Source organism: Botryllus schlosseri, chromosome 7 (assembly GCF_051294905.1).
Source record: "Botryllus schlosseri isolate E-star chromosome 7, Bs_hap1, whole genome shotgun sequence".
NCBI lineage: Eukaryota > Metazoa > Chordata > Ascidiacea > Stolidobranchia > Styelidae > Botryllus > Botryllus schlosseri.
Genome location: NC_137242.1, coordinates 8,702,750 through 8,719,884, shown reverse-complemented (window position 1 = coordinate 8,719,884; position 17,135 = coordinate 8,702,750). Strand labels below are relative to the sequence as shown.

Below are 17,135 nucleotides of genomic sequence, written 5' to 3'. Positions count from 1 at the left end.
ATTGGTCAATCACTGGATAGAGAGGTAATATACAAAGGAAGTGCGAATAAGGCTTTCAATGGTCGGGAAGAACGTTTATTGCTTATAAATAGGTAGATTCGATACAAAATGATCACAATGAAGTACAGGCACCGGCATAACACCAACTAAAAAAACATTAAATCTATCGTTGACTCAACTTTCGATCCATCAGGATTTTTAAGACGAGTCGCACAATGATAAGCCAAACAGAGCCACCTGGCGACTATAGACGCCGAATTTATAATCTTATATTCGGTTCATACAGACTATTCCTCAAAGTCGTAGATTCCAAGCATATCACGCAGCAGTGCGACAGAAACTTTTTGCTACGGTATTTACTATAAAGTATGATTATATTATTTAATTTACTATACCAAATATCGAATGGCAGTTAAATATTCGATCGAATGATATTGAAGGTTTCGTGTCAAATACGACCACACTAAATCCAATACCTAACACCTCGCCGCGTCTAAATGTGAATGTCTCCTACATTTGTCGCAATACAAACAAAGTCAGATTAAAAACACCTGAACTATGGCTAATAGACCGGTATGGTGGCGTTTAGAAAAATAGATTAGACTCGAAAGTGGAGTGTTTAATTCACACCGGAAGGTGATATAATCACACTACTCTTTGAACGCGAATTCACGGCAGTGTTAAAACCTACATACTCGCCGAGTCTTATCTGGGAGTCAGCATAAAGTAAACTTAGCGAAATGATTGACATGCTCTTTCTCTGTAGCTCGTGGAAAATTGGTAGATATGTGCTAGAACAATGTAATGTTTCCGAGGTATATGCAACGAACCGCAGGGAAAATAGCGAGGTATTGCAGAATGAGCTCGATAACATGAAACTTTATTGAAAGGGATTGAATCGATGCACTATATCTATTGACTATAGACGATACTCATTTGTATCGGTAATATGTGTGTATAGGTCGTAGGGACTTATCTACAGATCATATTCAATGATTTATGCAAATAATATCCGACAATGCGTTACTATGGGTTCAGTAATCCAGATATATTTAAGACATATCACATGCAGAAATGGGTATTTACGCTACTGAATTATAAAACGATATAGCTATGGTAAATTTTATGGACGCAGTGCAGCGAATTCAAAAGCTATTATCTTGAAATTTAAAATGTAGGAACGATTATCTAACGGTGCTTGAGATGACAAATAACTTTTCTTCAACATACGTAGTGATCGCGTTAAAAATTGATATGATTTGTAATTCGTTGGTCACACATTATCGAGTGTGTGAATAAGTCAATCGGTATGATTGCACCATTCGTCAATATAATCGATATATATAATGACGTCGAGTGGTGTGCACATTTTGCTTTTAGGTAGGAGTCAAAATTGCGATTTATGCGAGACTGACTGGCATTCTCCTTACGAAGCCACCCTGGCTTTATTTGTGAATGCTACATCATTATCACCGCATGCATATCTTAAACTATGAAGATCTTTTCAATCTGCATGTAAAGGATTGTTTTGCCCTCGACCTGCAGGAGTACAGTTGGGATATCATTTGCCGATGATACGATCCAAAATATAACGTAGTAAGCATAGATGATTTGCATTTATTATAATAATCACTTATGTGAACGATGAACATACTCCTCTTGCAGTAGAAAGTCGGATGTATGGGCACTGGGCAGGCACTCACTCTTTATCGCGTGAAGTCTAAAACTAAACACGTATGTTACCAGAAGATTGTCAACATCCTTCAAAATATGAGATGCGTCGTTAATTACAATATTATTGTGAAAGATGGAATATCTTATCTTTATACGAAAGGTTTCCCACGATCTAGACGTCTACTGTGAACCAACTTACGACAAATACTCGATTTGTAGTTCCTCCGCAAATTCGGGTTTGACACCTAATCATAAGTGGCTAATGAATTAATGATAAAGTTCAAACCAGGATGGCGTTGGGTTTAATTCCAAATTGAAGATGCCACTTTGGCCTCTAGAAGGAATTAGAGAGAAAATATATCAATCAACAGCTGATCTCTTGCATGTATGTGATTTTAATACAGCTTTGCTTGTACTGGAAATTATGGTATACTTTGTGTAGCCTACAACACGCTAGACGGTTATGACTTATGAGGAATCGCAAATGTGACTGTTACCAGGCCTACATATCTTGCTATGGTCCTGATGATACCACACGTATAGTTCTTGAATGTCTCTTGCAACTGCCAGACATTTGAACATGCGACTCAGTAAAAAACGTCAGTTGAGCATGCGACACTAGTCCATCATGCAACTATATAACCCCCCAACTACCTTAACTCCGAAATTTACCCTAAATCTAACACTAACGCAACCCCAGCCCTGCGTTTAACCGACATGCGCAAGTACTTATGCTCATGTTATTGTGTCGCATGCTCAACCGATCGTATGTTCACAACCCGTGTCTTTCGCCGTATCACGGCGTGTATCTGGCAAACTGAAACACAAATCAAAAATCTTGAGATGATGCTTATATGGAGAATGACGTTATGTCTCCATGTTGAGTGCTACTCATTTGCAAAACATTCGATAGATATTTACGCTCGACTTCGAGTATATCCGTGTCATACTCTCCAAATTGAGTTATTATTTCTGCAGAATCGCCTCAAACAACAACAATTACATAATCGATATGTAAAATTTCCCATGGTCACGATGACCATTTCTGTAAATGCTGCGCGAGTTAATTACGAGTGAATGCTATCCGTATCGAGATGTTTGTTGGATTAGCGATAATCCTTATTTATGATTGGCTCAAGTACTAATTAAAGTTTAATCTGGTAAAGAAGGCGTTTGAGAGATGTGTGCTTGAGACACATTATAAAGCTTATTTTCGTAAGTCCTTTAGCGAGGTCTACGATCTCTCCTGGGTATTAAAATGAATGACAATTTACCATTTGATTCCCATACCACACTTACCACAGTTATCATTGATACGTCGATTGTAGTAAACTAAAGTTAACTAGAACTGTCACATATGGTGCACAACTTAACTTTAAAATTAATGACCTCAAATCGAGGGTGAAGGGTAAGGCTGAATTCATCTGAACAAAGTTTATATACTTTCAGCACCGAATACTTGAACCAATAAAACCCTTCTAAGACTAAATTCAGTGCAAACCACTTCACCCCAAGGATAAAGCATCATGAGAATGAGTGTATTTGGTACATTTACACAACTGCTATGAAAATGAATGTTGTTTACCGTGTCATATACTGCCGGGAATAAGATTTACAATCGACGGCATGGTGAACATATAGACAATTCAGGTTACAACGTATCAACATTAAGAGATCGGTCTGAAATTTGTTATCTGTACTTATGATACTTCGTTACGCTGTTGCGCGCCACGCTACATTTTTCGCGATGCTATTGAATTCGCCCCTTTCCAAAAAATCAATTTCATAACAGTACCATTTCGGGTTCGGAGTCTTTACATTGCGGCATTGAACTCGGATTTTAATTATGCGAATCACGGAGATGTTTATCAAACAACGGCTGCTCCGGGAACAGTCGAAACAAAAGCATTAGGACAATGTCATGTTAAATGTCACCTGGCATGCCGAACGCAACTCGCTACAGCGAACGGCTTGTTAGGCACGCTTCGGAAAATGTTAGTACTCTGAATTTTTCCGTCCAAAATCCATGTCGAGATTCTCCGTGACCTGACAGGAAATCGATTCCACAGTAAACTGTTATTCTTTCCGCAAAATATCTGTCCATCTATAATGCGCAAAGTTCCCGTACAGTCGGGACTAGTTTAAACATATATCGCTCTGATGCGCTCTCATCAATATTTATGTGTCCGAGTACCTCGGTAAAATATAATTTATTTAATCGCGGTAAATATGATGTACTGCTATTGCTTGGCGTATATACACGGCTCGTTTTGATGTCATTGCAGAAAAACATATATGCATAACAAAGCCGGATAGGTCTAACACTTCAAGAGTATGATTTTGTCTGGTAAATGGCAGAGTACAAGTTTAATCTACGATCAATCATACTCGGACGATGTTATGAACTCGATCGGTAGATAGATGCAACGTCATCACAACTGAATTTGAATATGTGTGTCAGGAATCCTCCGGCAAAGTATGACCACACTATATTTGACAGGGTGAATTAACGTTAACCTTGGAGTCGCTGACGATGATAATGATAGGATACACCAGGCCTGGTAGCCGTACTGTCCAGTGTCCACTCATGTTTTAAATATATATACAATTGTCAATAAGATGAATTGATTACACCCGTGATTCTTTTTGTAACCCGTGTATATTTGCTCCCCAGAGGATACAGACAAGCCTCCCTGAATACATCACGAGGGTATGCATTGTCGTGACAGTGCTACAGTTTTCCGAATACCGTAAATATAGCGTATATATAATGACCGTGTTGTTTTAATGCTAAGTTTAAAATACGTTATCTCATAACAATGGCACAAGAGCGATCTATCGTACTGTCATTGGTGACTCGCAACTCACGAGTTGCGTCCAGCTCGTTCATATGCCTCTGCTACGGCTCTTCGTGGCGTTGAAAGTAAGCGTCTATGAGTAATTGTACAGAAATATTATATCACTTTTTGATGTCATTTCCAAACTGTCCGCTGACACTTGGCAGGGGTAATCGTCAGCAACCCCTGACGAGTGTCAGCCGAAAATTTTCGGATTTATTTATATATGAATATATTATTCAATTGTAGAGCTTCTTGGGGGTGGAGAACTTGAATATACAATTGAATAGTATATTCATTGTTCATATTGAAATGAATATACTATTCAATTACTCAAATGTATATTAAGTTATGTGCCTCCAAGAGAAGTTCTTCTGGTATATTTTTCGTAACAATGTTGTTGTTCAATAGGGCCATTCAAAGAACCTTATTTTCAAATACCGCTGTTATATTGCCTACAAAAACGCAGCGAACCAAATTGGATTGAATTTCAACCAATGATATCGGTCTGCTCAGAAATGCTCAGGTTTGGTTGCTCCTATTGTAATAAGAGCGGCATACGTTTACGACAATGGATTTTTCTAAATGATAAAGACGTAATGCGAGCGTTTCCGAGTATAGGATGGATTTTGATTGCTACAATAAGTTTAAAATCACTGATCTAACTCCTGATTTCGTAATTACTTTGAAAAATGCGTAATGAAACTCTGAAACTGTAAGTGATGTCGTCGTCATTTTATGGATGACACAGAATTCGCGGCTTCTATAGCTTTGTGTTATGTGATGGAAAATATGTTAAAATGCCTCTTTGTACGCTGAAGGTTGCCCACCATTGATCAACAGTGTACTCCTAAGCAACGACGGACTTATGACTCACCTGCAAAAGTTTCAGTAATGAGCAATTGACCGCTTCGCAATTGTATATTTCCGTAGGGTATTATATAAATGAAATGATGCCATTCAAACAATTTTATCGACAATAATATAAGATTATATTTGGTATGAATTCTCTCCATATTCGGCTTGTATGTTATAAATTGTAATCGTCACCAAGGTAGTCCGGACATGTATTCCAGCAGCGTATCAAGCTTATTGTACATATAATTGTTCCTGAATTCACCGAATGGACGCAGAAAAGGGTCCTTTGACTTGGGGAAAAACGTAATTCAAATTGAAACAGAAAGCGTTGCTCAGTACAGCGCAGTGTCAGAATTAAAACAAGTCGTCTAGTTTACCGGCGGAATATTCGTTATCTTCACCACTACATTTAAATCGAGAAATAATTCAATATTACTTTTTAGCACACCGATCAATGCTGTATCAATTTTAGAAAATATTACCTGTCAAATGCAGATCGACATGCTAAAGATGTGCGAATACTTTTGATAAGATCTGGAGTGAATATAAACAAGGTTTTTTGGTGATGAAGTGCTTTGCTTTAGTATCAATCCTGCAGCTTTGGTGATATCCTTAGACTAATTAAATAAAAGGATACAGCGAAGTGAATGCACATGTTGAACCGCCCGCAAACGTTTCACAATGATATTGACCTGCATATGAGATATGTGGGCAAAGCAATCAAAGAAGGTCATTGTTATGACTCTTCAGCGACAGATTGACCGCGGAATTTTGTTCCAGGTCCATTAGAAAACAGATGATGATGATTTGATGACTCATGGGAAATGTTCGATTGACCCGGCGTGTGATAGGCCGCTGTATAAATTGTTCGGTAAACTGAGATTCACACAATTTGACATTCTATGGGTTTAGGCTGGCCGGACCCATCCTGATATAGCTATAGCGTGGTTTTAGACATTTGGTTCGCTCTTGGAATCTTGCTAATAAAATTGTCGTTACATGCTTTTACGGACTTTGTCTTAAGATCCCTTATGGAAATTTTCCTCTGTTGCTACTTCGCGTCGCTTGTCTGTTTTACTATGCATGCATCCACTGTGAAAAAAATAATGTTTGTTTATATCAAGTCACGGCACTATGATTGAAATTTAAAAACTACCAGCGGTTACAAAAAAAGCATACAACAGAGTTCAAAGTCACTGTCGGAAGAAACAACAGGGCTTCCCTTTTTTTTGTTTCTGGTCACGTGTACTGTTAAAATAATGAAGATGATATGGTATGGAGATTAGTTGTTGAGAATTTAGCTAGGTTACCGAGAAAGGGTCGTAGCGGCATGGTATAATGCGCCAATGAATGTAAGTCTATTTATAGGCGTCTACCGTTGCTACTATTTTGTTGATATGATGAATGCAACAAGCGCTGTGCTGTGGGCTGAATATTGACGTATCAACAAGCAAACCAATTCGCAGTATTTTATTACTATTTTTTAGTAGGAATATGAGCGGAAAAATATAGTTACTGAAACATGCTACGATATCCTACCATTAGATCCGCCTTAGGGATATACATCCTTACATGTATTGTATTATGCTTATATACGTGCACAGTATTTGGAAATTGGGTTGGTCAATCACACATTTACATTCACAAATATTCGGAATAATTGGCAGAACATTGTGATATACATTCGGCTTGAAACTCCGATTGATAGACTCTGAGTAAGCAGATCTACCGGTGTTCTTCTTTATGATATACGACCGACAACGGCAAATTATTACAACGGCATATTAGTTCCGGATTTTGGATCCGGCAAGGCCAAATCCCTGGGTATCGGGAAAACGCGATATATGTTTACTGTTTTGTATAGTTTAGTATAGTCGGAAGTGACGATAGCATAACGTCAAATTTTGACCAGACCAGATTTGGCATGCACTCTTATCACGTGTTATAATCGGGCGTCCCCAGAGAAAGCCAATATCGAACTATGCAATACCTTGAGGGACCAAATTGGGTGTCCTTACGCATGTTCTTGCATTATCGCCCTGAAATTTGTTGATTGAACTGATAGATGTTGTGGTACGTCGTTAGTCCGCGTCAGTTTAAGAGGAATAATTCAAAATCGATCTCAGCGCCATGAGCTAAATTTATGCACGCGCGATACTGCATTTTGATTCGATGGCGTACACTTCCAGCAAAAACAGCTGCTTGTGCTAAAATAAGAAATTATGAACTTTGCATTCTCTTGTCGAAAGTTATACTTCCGGATATGGTCTAGTCTAGAAATTTCGGATCCTATTTTTTGTATAGGCCAGAGGTTACATTCACATGTCGTTCTTTCAAAGTTTGTCAACAACAATGTGACACAAACCTATGCGCAATAAGCCTACGTCACAACATTATGTCACAAATATATAATTGACGAGACTATGATGAAAATAGGACTTCGTAGATTTTTCCCATATTCACCCTTTGCGCAAGGTTCACTGAGCGTGCACGACATGGTTTTTCGTAGACTTCAATTTTCATCTATAAATCAGACAACTTGACCGAGAATTCAGGTATATTTCATGAATAACGAGTTCGTCGTTAGAATATTCGTTATTTACATGCACACAGAGCTGATTTTTACCTCAGTATGAAGCTTCTCATTGGCGCTTTCATCCAAATATAGTTTCCTAGTATTGCGATGTGCCAATGAGTTTACTTATTACGTAACCAGATAGCTTTATTTACGGTGCCGAGCTGGCCGATGTGACCCTGCTTGAGAGTGCTGAATGGCGAGCAATTTCATTGTTGCGGTAACTATCCTATTATAGCTCTTTCTGTTTCCTCATAATAAACACGAATGTAAATCAAAGGTGCGCACTGTGTGGTCTTATGTAGAGTGTGACTTTTTTCGCTTCGTATGTAACGAGCGGTATAGGAAATGAACTTTTTGACCTTAGCTTTTTTTAGGGGTGCGACATTGACACAGGTTAGGAGCCGCTTGTCAGACAGGGCACGCGCTTCTTTGATTACTGAGCTGCGCGTATGTTATTAATCAGTGATTAAACTTTAAACCAGTGGTTCTCAACCTTTTTGTCTTCGCGGACCCCTTTTGGACCGTCACGGGCCCCCACGGATCCCCATGGACCCCCAATGTTCTACTTCAAATTTAGCTCTATTATCTTGCAACCGTCACTTGTCCTGTGAAAATAACAAGTATTGGCCAATGGTAAACAGCACAAAAATGATCATTCTTGAAAATAACATCGTACCCTTCTTACTATTTATGTAGAAATTTGGAAGACGTTTACTAATTCAACACGAAATCTGAAGCTAAATTTTCTTGAAATACGCGGTCGTGTCTTGAAATTCCACGCCGTACATTTGATATAAACGACTGCCAAAAATCCCTTTCCACAAAGGAAGGTGGTGGCGAATGTAATAATAACGCGCAGCGTTTCTGGCGACACTTTTAGGTATGATTTCAATTTGCAACATATATAACTCCAAAATTGGTAAACATCTTTTTAGTGAACATATAACTTCCAGCATAGTCATTTCTATCTAACAGTTCCTTCTAAAGTTATTCTGAAATGGCGAATATTTATATCAAAGAAGAAAATGGATTCATGCTAACAATTTTTCTAAACCCCACAAACTATCTCTAAACAGCAATATGTTTGTATCAGTAGGCTATTGGCAATTTGGCAATTAAAAGAAGTTTGCACAGTAGAATATTTCATCTTAGACGTCAATTCTGCTTATATGTCAGTTATGAATTTTCAGCAGTTACGAAGTGAGATGCCTCGCGAGTTTTTTTTTAAATAAGATTTAGGTTATTAGCCATTTTACAAATTTGAAGGATTCGTTGACCCCCTGAAAATGCTTCGCGGACCCCCGATTGAGAACCACTTCTTTAAACCAACAGCACCGCGGGAATTGGCTGGTCGGTAGTAGGCAGAATGTTCGGTTTTTCAATCATCACACCTTCCGTATGCTCAAGAGCGAATGAAAAGTTGCTGCATGGTAGTCTCACAATCGTATGTTTACAGGCCGGCGCTCAAGGATATGCCTACGTATAGATTAATCGTACGCCACTGAGTAGGACAGCTCCATGCGGGTTTGCACATTGTTGGTAACACATCGCCAAATTCATATACGTATAGTCGATTCATGCCAATGCGGATGCAATTAGGCAATATCAAATAAATCTTTTAGGCGCAAATGCCAGAGAATCCTACTTAACTCGTGTCAAGACACCACATTATGAATAATCTCGTGGTATTTCAACCGTAAATTCATCTGTTTCAGACTAAACTATGAATTATTCATTTTCAACCTGGAAAAAGTCTTAAAATAAACTGGGCTTCGGAAATTGTGAGTCGCGACAAAGCATTCGACCATGTTTGACGTGTTTTATAAGACACATACTGTACTTTTAGCATTAGCTCCTCAATATAGGCATTAACCTAACTGCTATATTTGGAATTGTGTACAAAGAGATCAACCATACGTAATTGCAGTCCCCGCTTTTCTGGGTGACTTATTTTAATGCCGGCACGTACCTGACACAGGTGCACGCCGATAGAGAAGCTATTTCACACTACAATTGTTTTCATCATAACAAAAGAACAAGCGGAACGTGGCAGTTACTGGGTCTCTGAGTAATCAGATCGAGGCGACATGATATCAGCTATGGGGTTACTTGAGATGGAAATATTTGAGAAATTTAGAGTTTTGCGTAGGTATCTGGGTGCAATCGTTTCCATTGGCTACATCCTTAGAATTAATACAGGACGTATAGCCGAATATGCCGAATACATAATTCAATATATTTCATCACAAAATTAAAGTGTAAATCGCACCAAAAGATTTGAGCTTCCGGGCTCGATTTCATATCGAAGAATTGGATCTAAGAGAATGACAACTCCACATGCATAAGTCATGACCTCTCGATAAATGCATATAGGCCCTATCTTGGAATTTTGCGTGGAGTCACTGTCAAATATACATGCACCATACTTCCTGTAAACAAGTTCCAAAACAAGCGTATGTGTAACGTGCATCCTGTAAGGTTTATAATGGGATGTCGATTAGTTTTCAACAATGTCCCTATGGCTAACTATTGGTGAGTGGACATCCCCTAACCAGCTTTCATGTTTTACATTGATAATTTCGTACACCGTCAGTAATATGAACGACCTATGTCTTCGTGAGGAGATCCCAAGCTTGCCTCCTTTATGATTAATCCACGGCAAATGACGAAATCGTTTAATGAAGCAGTTTATTGGAGGGCTTGAACTTGTGGCTCTCATTCTTTATATGACTTCAGCACAATGTCATGTTCTCCCCCTGGAGGTAATAGGTATCCCTGGCCTACAGTGAGGTGAGCAGTATACTATTGTATTGTTATAATAGCATTGCTGTCGAAATTCTGCCCGTGCGCCTGACATCGTCCGAGGTTTTGGCAACGCACTTAGAATTTTATGTTCAGCCAGAATTGAAGTTTGTACTCATGGCAGTAAATATATATTCACTCGTAAAAGTCTGATCAAATCAGTTCTGGCGCATTCCAAAGCTACACTTAGGATCGATCATTGACGAAGAGAGTGGGATTGTTTTCTGTTTTCCACATCCACCTGGGATTACCATTAATTCCATAAGTGTTGGAAGTTTATCTAGGATGCTCAATTGCTCAGTGATCATTCCCGCCTGATCAGCAGGGGAGGTATCTTGCAAAAGCCTAAAACGAAAGTGGGCCGTGCCATAAATCAGCGGCAGCTCAAGGAATCATAAAACAGATATCGGTCTGGTATAAAATGACCTATGACGAATGGATGATAAATGTCGAAACAGGGTTGTAACCAACTCACAAGGCTCCGAGTCACAAGTCAATCTCACCTTTATAGTTTTAACTCGAATCAAGTCGAGTCATTTGCAATTCACCCCCGAGTCAAGTCCGAGTCCAAGTCACCGAGATGAGGGTCGAGTCCGAGTCATGCTATTATGACTCGAGTCCGAGTCCAAGTCAATGTGTTGACTGGTCAGTTTCCAGTTAAAGTATTGTTAAACCCACTTTTTATACCTTTGTTTGATGATATCGAATGTTTCGCATTTATAATATACTAATTTCCTCAATTTTAGTAGTTTCTGGTCGCATTTTCAACTACCACTACCAATAGACGTAAACCCAATAATGTGGTTGCTTTAATGTTCTTCGAAATTACAATGAAATGTCGGTCTTGGCCGTCTGAGTCTGGAGTCAAAAGACTTCGTTCGAGTCATGCGCAATGACTCGAGTCCAAGTCGAGTCAATAGACAAATTGACTCGAGTCGAGTCGGGTCATTTCCGTATTTTGTGAAAATGACTCGAGTCAAGTCGAGTCATCAGAAAATCGTGACTCGAGTCGAGTCATGAATCGAGTCATTACAACCCTGTGTCGAAACACCATGAATAGTGAATATACTCAATATCGATGTACTTTTAACATTTCTGCCTCATATTAAGCACAATTCCAGTTTCATAAATAGGTACTACTGTTATTGACTTATTCTCACTGGTTTGGGCCCATTGGATGCCTTCGCCTCTCATTTTATGCGTCCTATCGTCGGTTGTATCTTTGTCGCATTTGAATTCGACACCTTCCTATCGTTTCATTGTATCGCATTTTGTGATGTATTGAACTGATAAAAATTGCTAATAAACTAGTGGTGATGATGATGATGATAACAACAACAACAACAACAACAACAGCAACAACAATAACAACAACTGTATAATCAATTAATCATCTTTCACGCTTTGCAGTACTACAATATTTTAACTGCTGGAACTGGTAGCACGGATGTACCTATTCCGGTCTATAAGTTCGTTCACCCATTCATCAATGTACTTTCTGGCAGGTCACAATGAGCCGAAAAGTATTGCCCAGGTTTTTTGTGACGTAATACATGTATGTTACGTTAGTTTTTAGCGTCATTGTTAGAAGCGAGAGGTTACAGTCGGCAAAAGACCACCAGGGTTTGAGCGCAGCCTAATTCCTGCTTTGGTGACGATATAAACTTTATATTTTTCTATCTGTGTGAGGATGTAGTTCTGTTACAGTCATCAGTCGACAGTCCTGACTCCTGAATTAAAGTTACTGGCAAATTTCTAGTGAGTATAATGGACACTGCATGTTGATTTCAGGCTAGCGGAATAACAGACAGTGACACTACATCGCCAAGAATACCTTAGGAGTTATGTGTGTCAGTAATGATGGGAATCGATATCAATTTCTTGAAAATGAATAAAGGTCGATGGAATTGCTTTACTGGTAGCATCGCGCGTTACTTTCGATGGCGACAGTACTTTGCCGTATGCTTGCGACCGTCGGTCGGCCGCACGCTGAGACGCTTGGCAGGCAGTAGACGAGACAGCTCGTGTCTACACTTGCTATTCGATCAATTTTGTTAAGTTATCTAACTGCTATGTCTGGTAGTAGGGTGAGGTGAGAACTCTGCATGTCATATGAAATGCGTTGGTTAGCTTGTAGTGAGCTTGTAGTGTAGAGCTGTCAAACTGAAAAGATAACATGGTACGTGATAATATAACGTTTCATTCTTGGTATGGAATCGGTTCAGTCTTACTCCAACTCCCGTTCGTACCACGTGAACGTCGATGGAGGCACAGTACTAGCAAATTATACTGGTAGTGTTTCTGTATAACGACAAAATGTTGAGTGCTGCATCGCGACCCTGCACTTTTTGCACAACCAGCTGTGGCGAATTAGCATTTATAATCAGGGAATTGCGTTGAGTTTACCAGGATGTTTAAGATATGGTAGCAAATAGAATCTTGAGTGCGTACTTTATGGACAAGTTCTGCCTGATCTATACTACCTTGACGCATTTTGTTGCACGGTGACACCCAGGGATATCTAAAAGTTTTAGAAATCCCTGGGTGACACCTAAGAAATGGATTTTGTAGCAATGAGTTATTTCACGTGACCAATACGACAAAAACTAAATACCTATTTCGTAACTCCGCAACCATATTCTCCTTTGATGCATAGGGTAGGCTATCGCAATGCCATTTAATGTCCCATTTCGTTGGCTATATGGCGGTCTATGCAAATGCAATGATCCTATCATTTAAAATTGATAATTATTCGATTTTATGTCATGTTTAGGCCTATATGGAGTTTTCCCAAGGTATCTCCACAATTGCGTCTGCCGCTACGAGCCATTCGTTGTCCGAAATATATTGATATTGCGCATCCTCGAACACGTTAGGATACATACGATACCACAGTTTTCTGAAAATTCTCCAACAAGATTTCGCAAAAGATGCACTGCGCTCGGTAAACTTTACAGGCAATCGACAGTATTCGAGTGTGTAAAATAATGGATCCGCTGTTGGACTCCGATCAACGAAATTGAGCAGAAGAGAGGGTTATATATCTGTCGTCTTCATTAAGTAACATTTACGTAAAATCTACTTCTTGATCACGGTACTATACCCAGCAAATGTTTGACCAAAGTTCGGTATATTTTATATTTATTATTGCACACTCCGCGTTTTTCGCGTTTTCAGTACACGACATGAATTTCGAAATTTTTGGGACTCTTTGTTTTTCGTTCACTTTCAGACGACTTTCATACTTATGTTCTAGCACTCTTCGTCTACTGTCGCTATACTATGCGTCCTTGTCAGATTATTTGCTACCGACTGCTCTACTGGACTTCTTTTAACGCACTGTAAGGCGATGAGAATTCCAGATAAACCTCCGGCATGTGGATGACGGTCAGAATCGGGGTTGGAACATATTTCCATTGGTGCCGTGACGGTGGCGTTTTAACCGACTGCGTCGCACGCTTCCCCGAAGCCGACCTAATTCCGTACGTTAGCCATATTTCGAAACAGCTGAGCAATCTGTGGCAAGGCTCACGCAGGGGATCAATTATTATCGTAATTTCCAGGATCAAATAGACTTGACGCTGAAAATGTAACACTACGTTAGTTCATCTGCTATAATATTATCTATGGCATGGATTTGAATGTGCCTAAGTCTATGCGAAGCCTACCTACACTAAATACCGTACGTAGTAGATCAGGAGATAGAATTAGAGTCAACTGTCAATGTAGTTACAGAACGAGCTCGTGCGAGTAAGAGACGTAGTTGTAGGAACCACACTCGCCCTCTTCAAGTACAATCGGTCCTTTTAACAATTCGCACCGTGCGCGACATAATGTTACATAAATCAGCAATAGAGCCCTGTTTCGTTGCGAATGCGCAAATGCGCAGTCAGTCACCGGTACGCGGCGGCGGCAATCAATGCATTAAAAGCATGTAATTCAATAATCCTAGAAACAAGGCTATAATTGAGTCGATTGAATTTTCATTATGTATTTCAATAATGTCCGTGCTTGGTATTTTCCGAGTCAGCCAATCAGTGTCAAGATTACCACGATCGTCTGGCATGATTATCCCCCAAACCAAGCATAATATGTTTAGTACCCACACCATGTAGTACACCCAAGTGCTAATTAATAACATAATCGGCACTTGCAAAGTTTTTTCAATACGGTAAAGTCACCAATGCCATCCAGTTAATGGACAAATTGCCGGGTGATAATTTACTCTAATGCGGGCACACGTGTGATGAAGCATATTAGCACGCGTAAAGTGAGACTGCATTCATTACTCTTCATCGCTCTCGATCGAATACTAGCACAATAAAACGGCATTGACAGGATTTGTCTCAAGTTTATCGCTGCGGAGGACGTCGCTTATTGTAGCAATGAACCCGGAGTTGCGTGCGCTGACAGACCTACAAGAACAGATGTTTTTGTCTCATTCCAGTTCATATAAGCGTCGTTAGCGAGCGATACGTGAGGCTAGCCGTGCTGCATTGTGGATTTCGGTAAATTTTTGCTTTCGCTTGAATTAGATCAATGTGTTTTACCAGCAGTTTTCATAGTGTTAATAAGTTCGTAAGTATCATGAAGTTGAATGTTTGTGTGCTTGCATTGATCAAGTACAGTCAAAGGAGCGTTTGGAATGAGCCCTGGGAATTGCATGGTTGCTGCGGTTGATTGCCGTTTAATTGGTGTGACTGCAATCCAAAACAAAAAAGAATAGCTAATATACATCTTTGTCGTGGTGTGATATATGTTGAGGATGAAGGGCGCGATGATATTGCAAATTACGAAGCTTCATTTAATGCACCACTGCGGCGATTTTGAGGCGTGGCGTGTTTTTAGCGTTACGAATATCCATGTTAAATGCAGATGTTTCGTCTATCAACAAAGTCGCTCTTCGCTATGTTAGTGTGTTCAGTGGATACTGTGTATGCTGTTTGATGACAATAATGATATATCAGAAGACCAAGAATTAGCTCGCAATAGTCCTTTTGGCGACTTCATATTGAATGTCTATCATAAAAATATTATATTTATCGGAACTTGGATTTAGCGTTGAGCAGGTACCCGATTGGTCCATACTTTATCGTAAATCAATAGCCATGGTACTAACATTTGTTGAGTTTTAAGAGTTTTGTGTACTTGTAGAGTTCCGAGGTGGGGTGCATATTTTTTATTGAAATTATGTCATGTTAGAGGTATTTAAGACCTGTAAATCACTTGTAAAGCAGGATGTCAACCGATTCGGTTTGCTACTTTGTTATGACGGCGTGCGATAAGCAATCTCCACGCGCCTAATCCAAATTTCCCCGCGTAGCGAGCACCCACGATAACATCTCTAGCGCTCAATCTTTTGTAATAATTCATGAATAAATTCGGCGTCTTCAAGCGCCCATGTAAACCCTAGTCATAGTTTCAGAAGATAATCCAGACTTGGCAACATCCGTCTTGCCCAATCCAATTTGCATCAAAATAGAGTCCCGAAGGAACTTGTAAACCGTAATGATGGTTGGGATATTCAACCGTACAAGCGTTTCCGCGCTACAGTTGAGTTGTAGTGAGACAATGAATGGAATATTTCTGTAGCAGTCGTTCATGCAATAGACCGTGAATAAATATCGTGCTTCTCACGACACTATGGCTGTAATAAAAAATACGGCAAGAAACAACGGAACGGGAGGCCTACTTCAATTCGCATTCTTGTATACCATCGCAAGCCAGATAGCCGTAAATCTGATATACCGACAGGTAGCTAAGTTATTGAACAACCGCTTGTTTAGCGACTAATTACCACTACTGTAAGTGAAGGATTAGCTCTGTTGAAGGTAACAAGTTGCCTGCATGTACCCTAAATTGCGTATTTTTATGTATCGATTTTCATGCCTGTGAAAGTAACCGACCTCTGTTCATTTGTAGGGTTAACATAATGTATGAACGTTGGTTCATTTGGATTTTCGGTATATTTTTATTAATACACCCGTGCTCTTCCTTAACGAAAACTTCCACGCGAATATCCATCAAAGAAGAAACAAGACCAGGTAAGAGATTATTGTGATTACATCAATACATAGCTGTGTGAGCATCAAGCTATTGGGTCGCTAAGAAATATATTATTTCGCTTGACTCTGAGATTTGTCTTGAGTATGTGTTGCCTGCAAATTGAGACCTAGCAGGGTATATTCCTCTTTACCTGCGTTTTCCATTTTCCTGGATTTTCGGATTCGGAATATCAACTTTTATTTCGTAATTTCCAATGTGTACGCAACCCAAGGACAAAATGACGACACTCTGACAATGTTTTGGATTTGTCACTACACTTTTACATTTAATCTATAATTAATTTAATGTTATTCAACCTGTCGTGCTCACTTTGCTGCTTG

At 39.4% G+C, this 17,135-nt stretch overlaps 1 protein-coding gene across 2 annotated transcripts in view; it reads left to right on the top strand.

Annotated features, from left to right (window-relative positions):
• Positions 1–3,177: 3,177 nt before the first annotated feature.
• The window catches only part of LOC145442330 (protocadherin beta-14-like), a 31,193-nt gene continuing 17,235 nt past the window's right edge, over positions 3,178–17,135 (top strand). Inside the window, exons 1-2 of one of the 2 annotated variants that reach the window (XM_080320221.1) lie at positions 3,178–14,041; positions 14,096–16,793. In XM_080320221.1, the coding sequence (XP_080176347.1) occupies positions 16,682–16,793 (112 nt within the window). In that variant the 5' untranslated portion in view covers positions 3,178–14,041; positions 14,096–16,681. Of the gene's footprint in view, positions 16,794–17,135 lie in introns of both variants that reach the window. The other variant, XM_080320220.1, reaches the window with a different exon arrangement.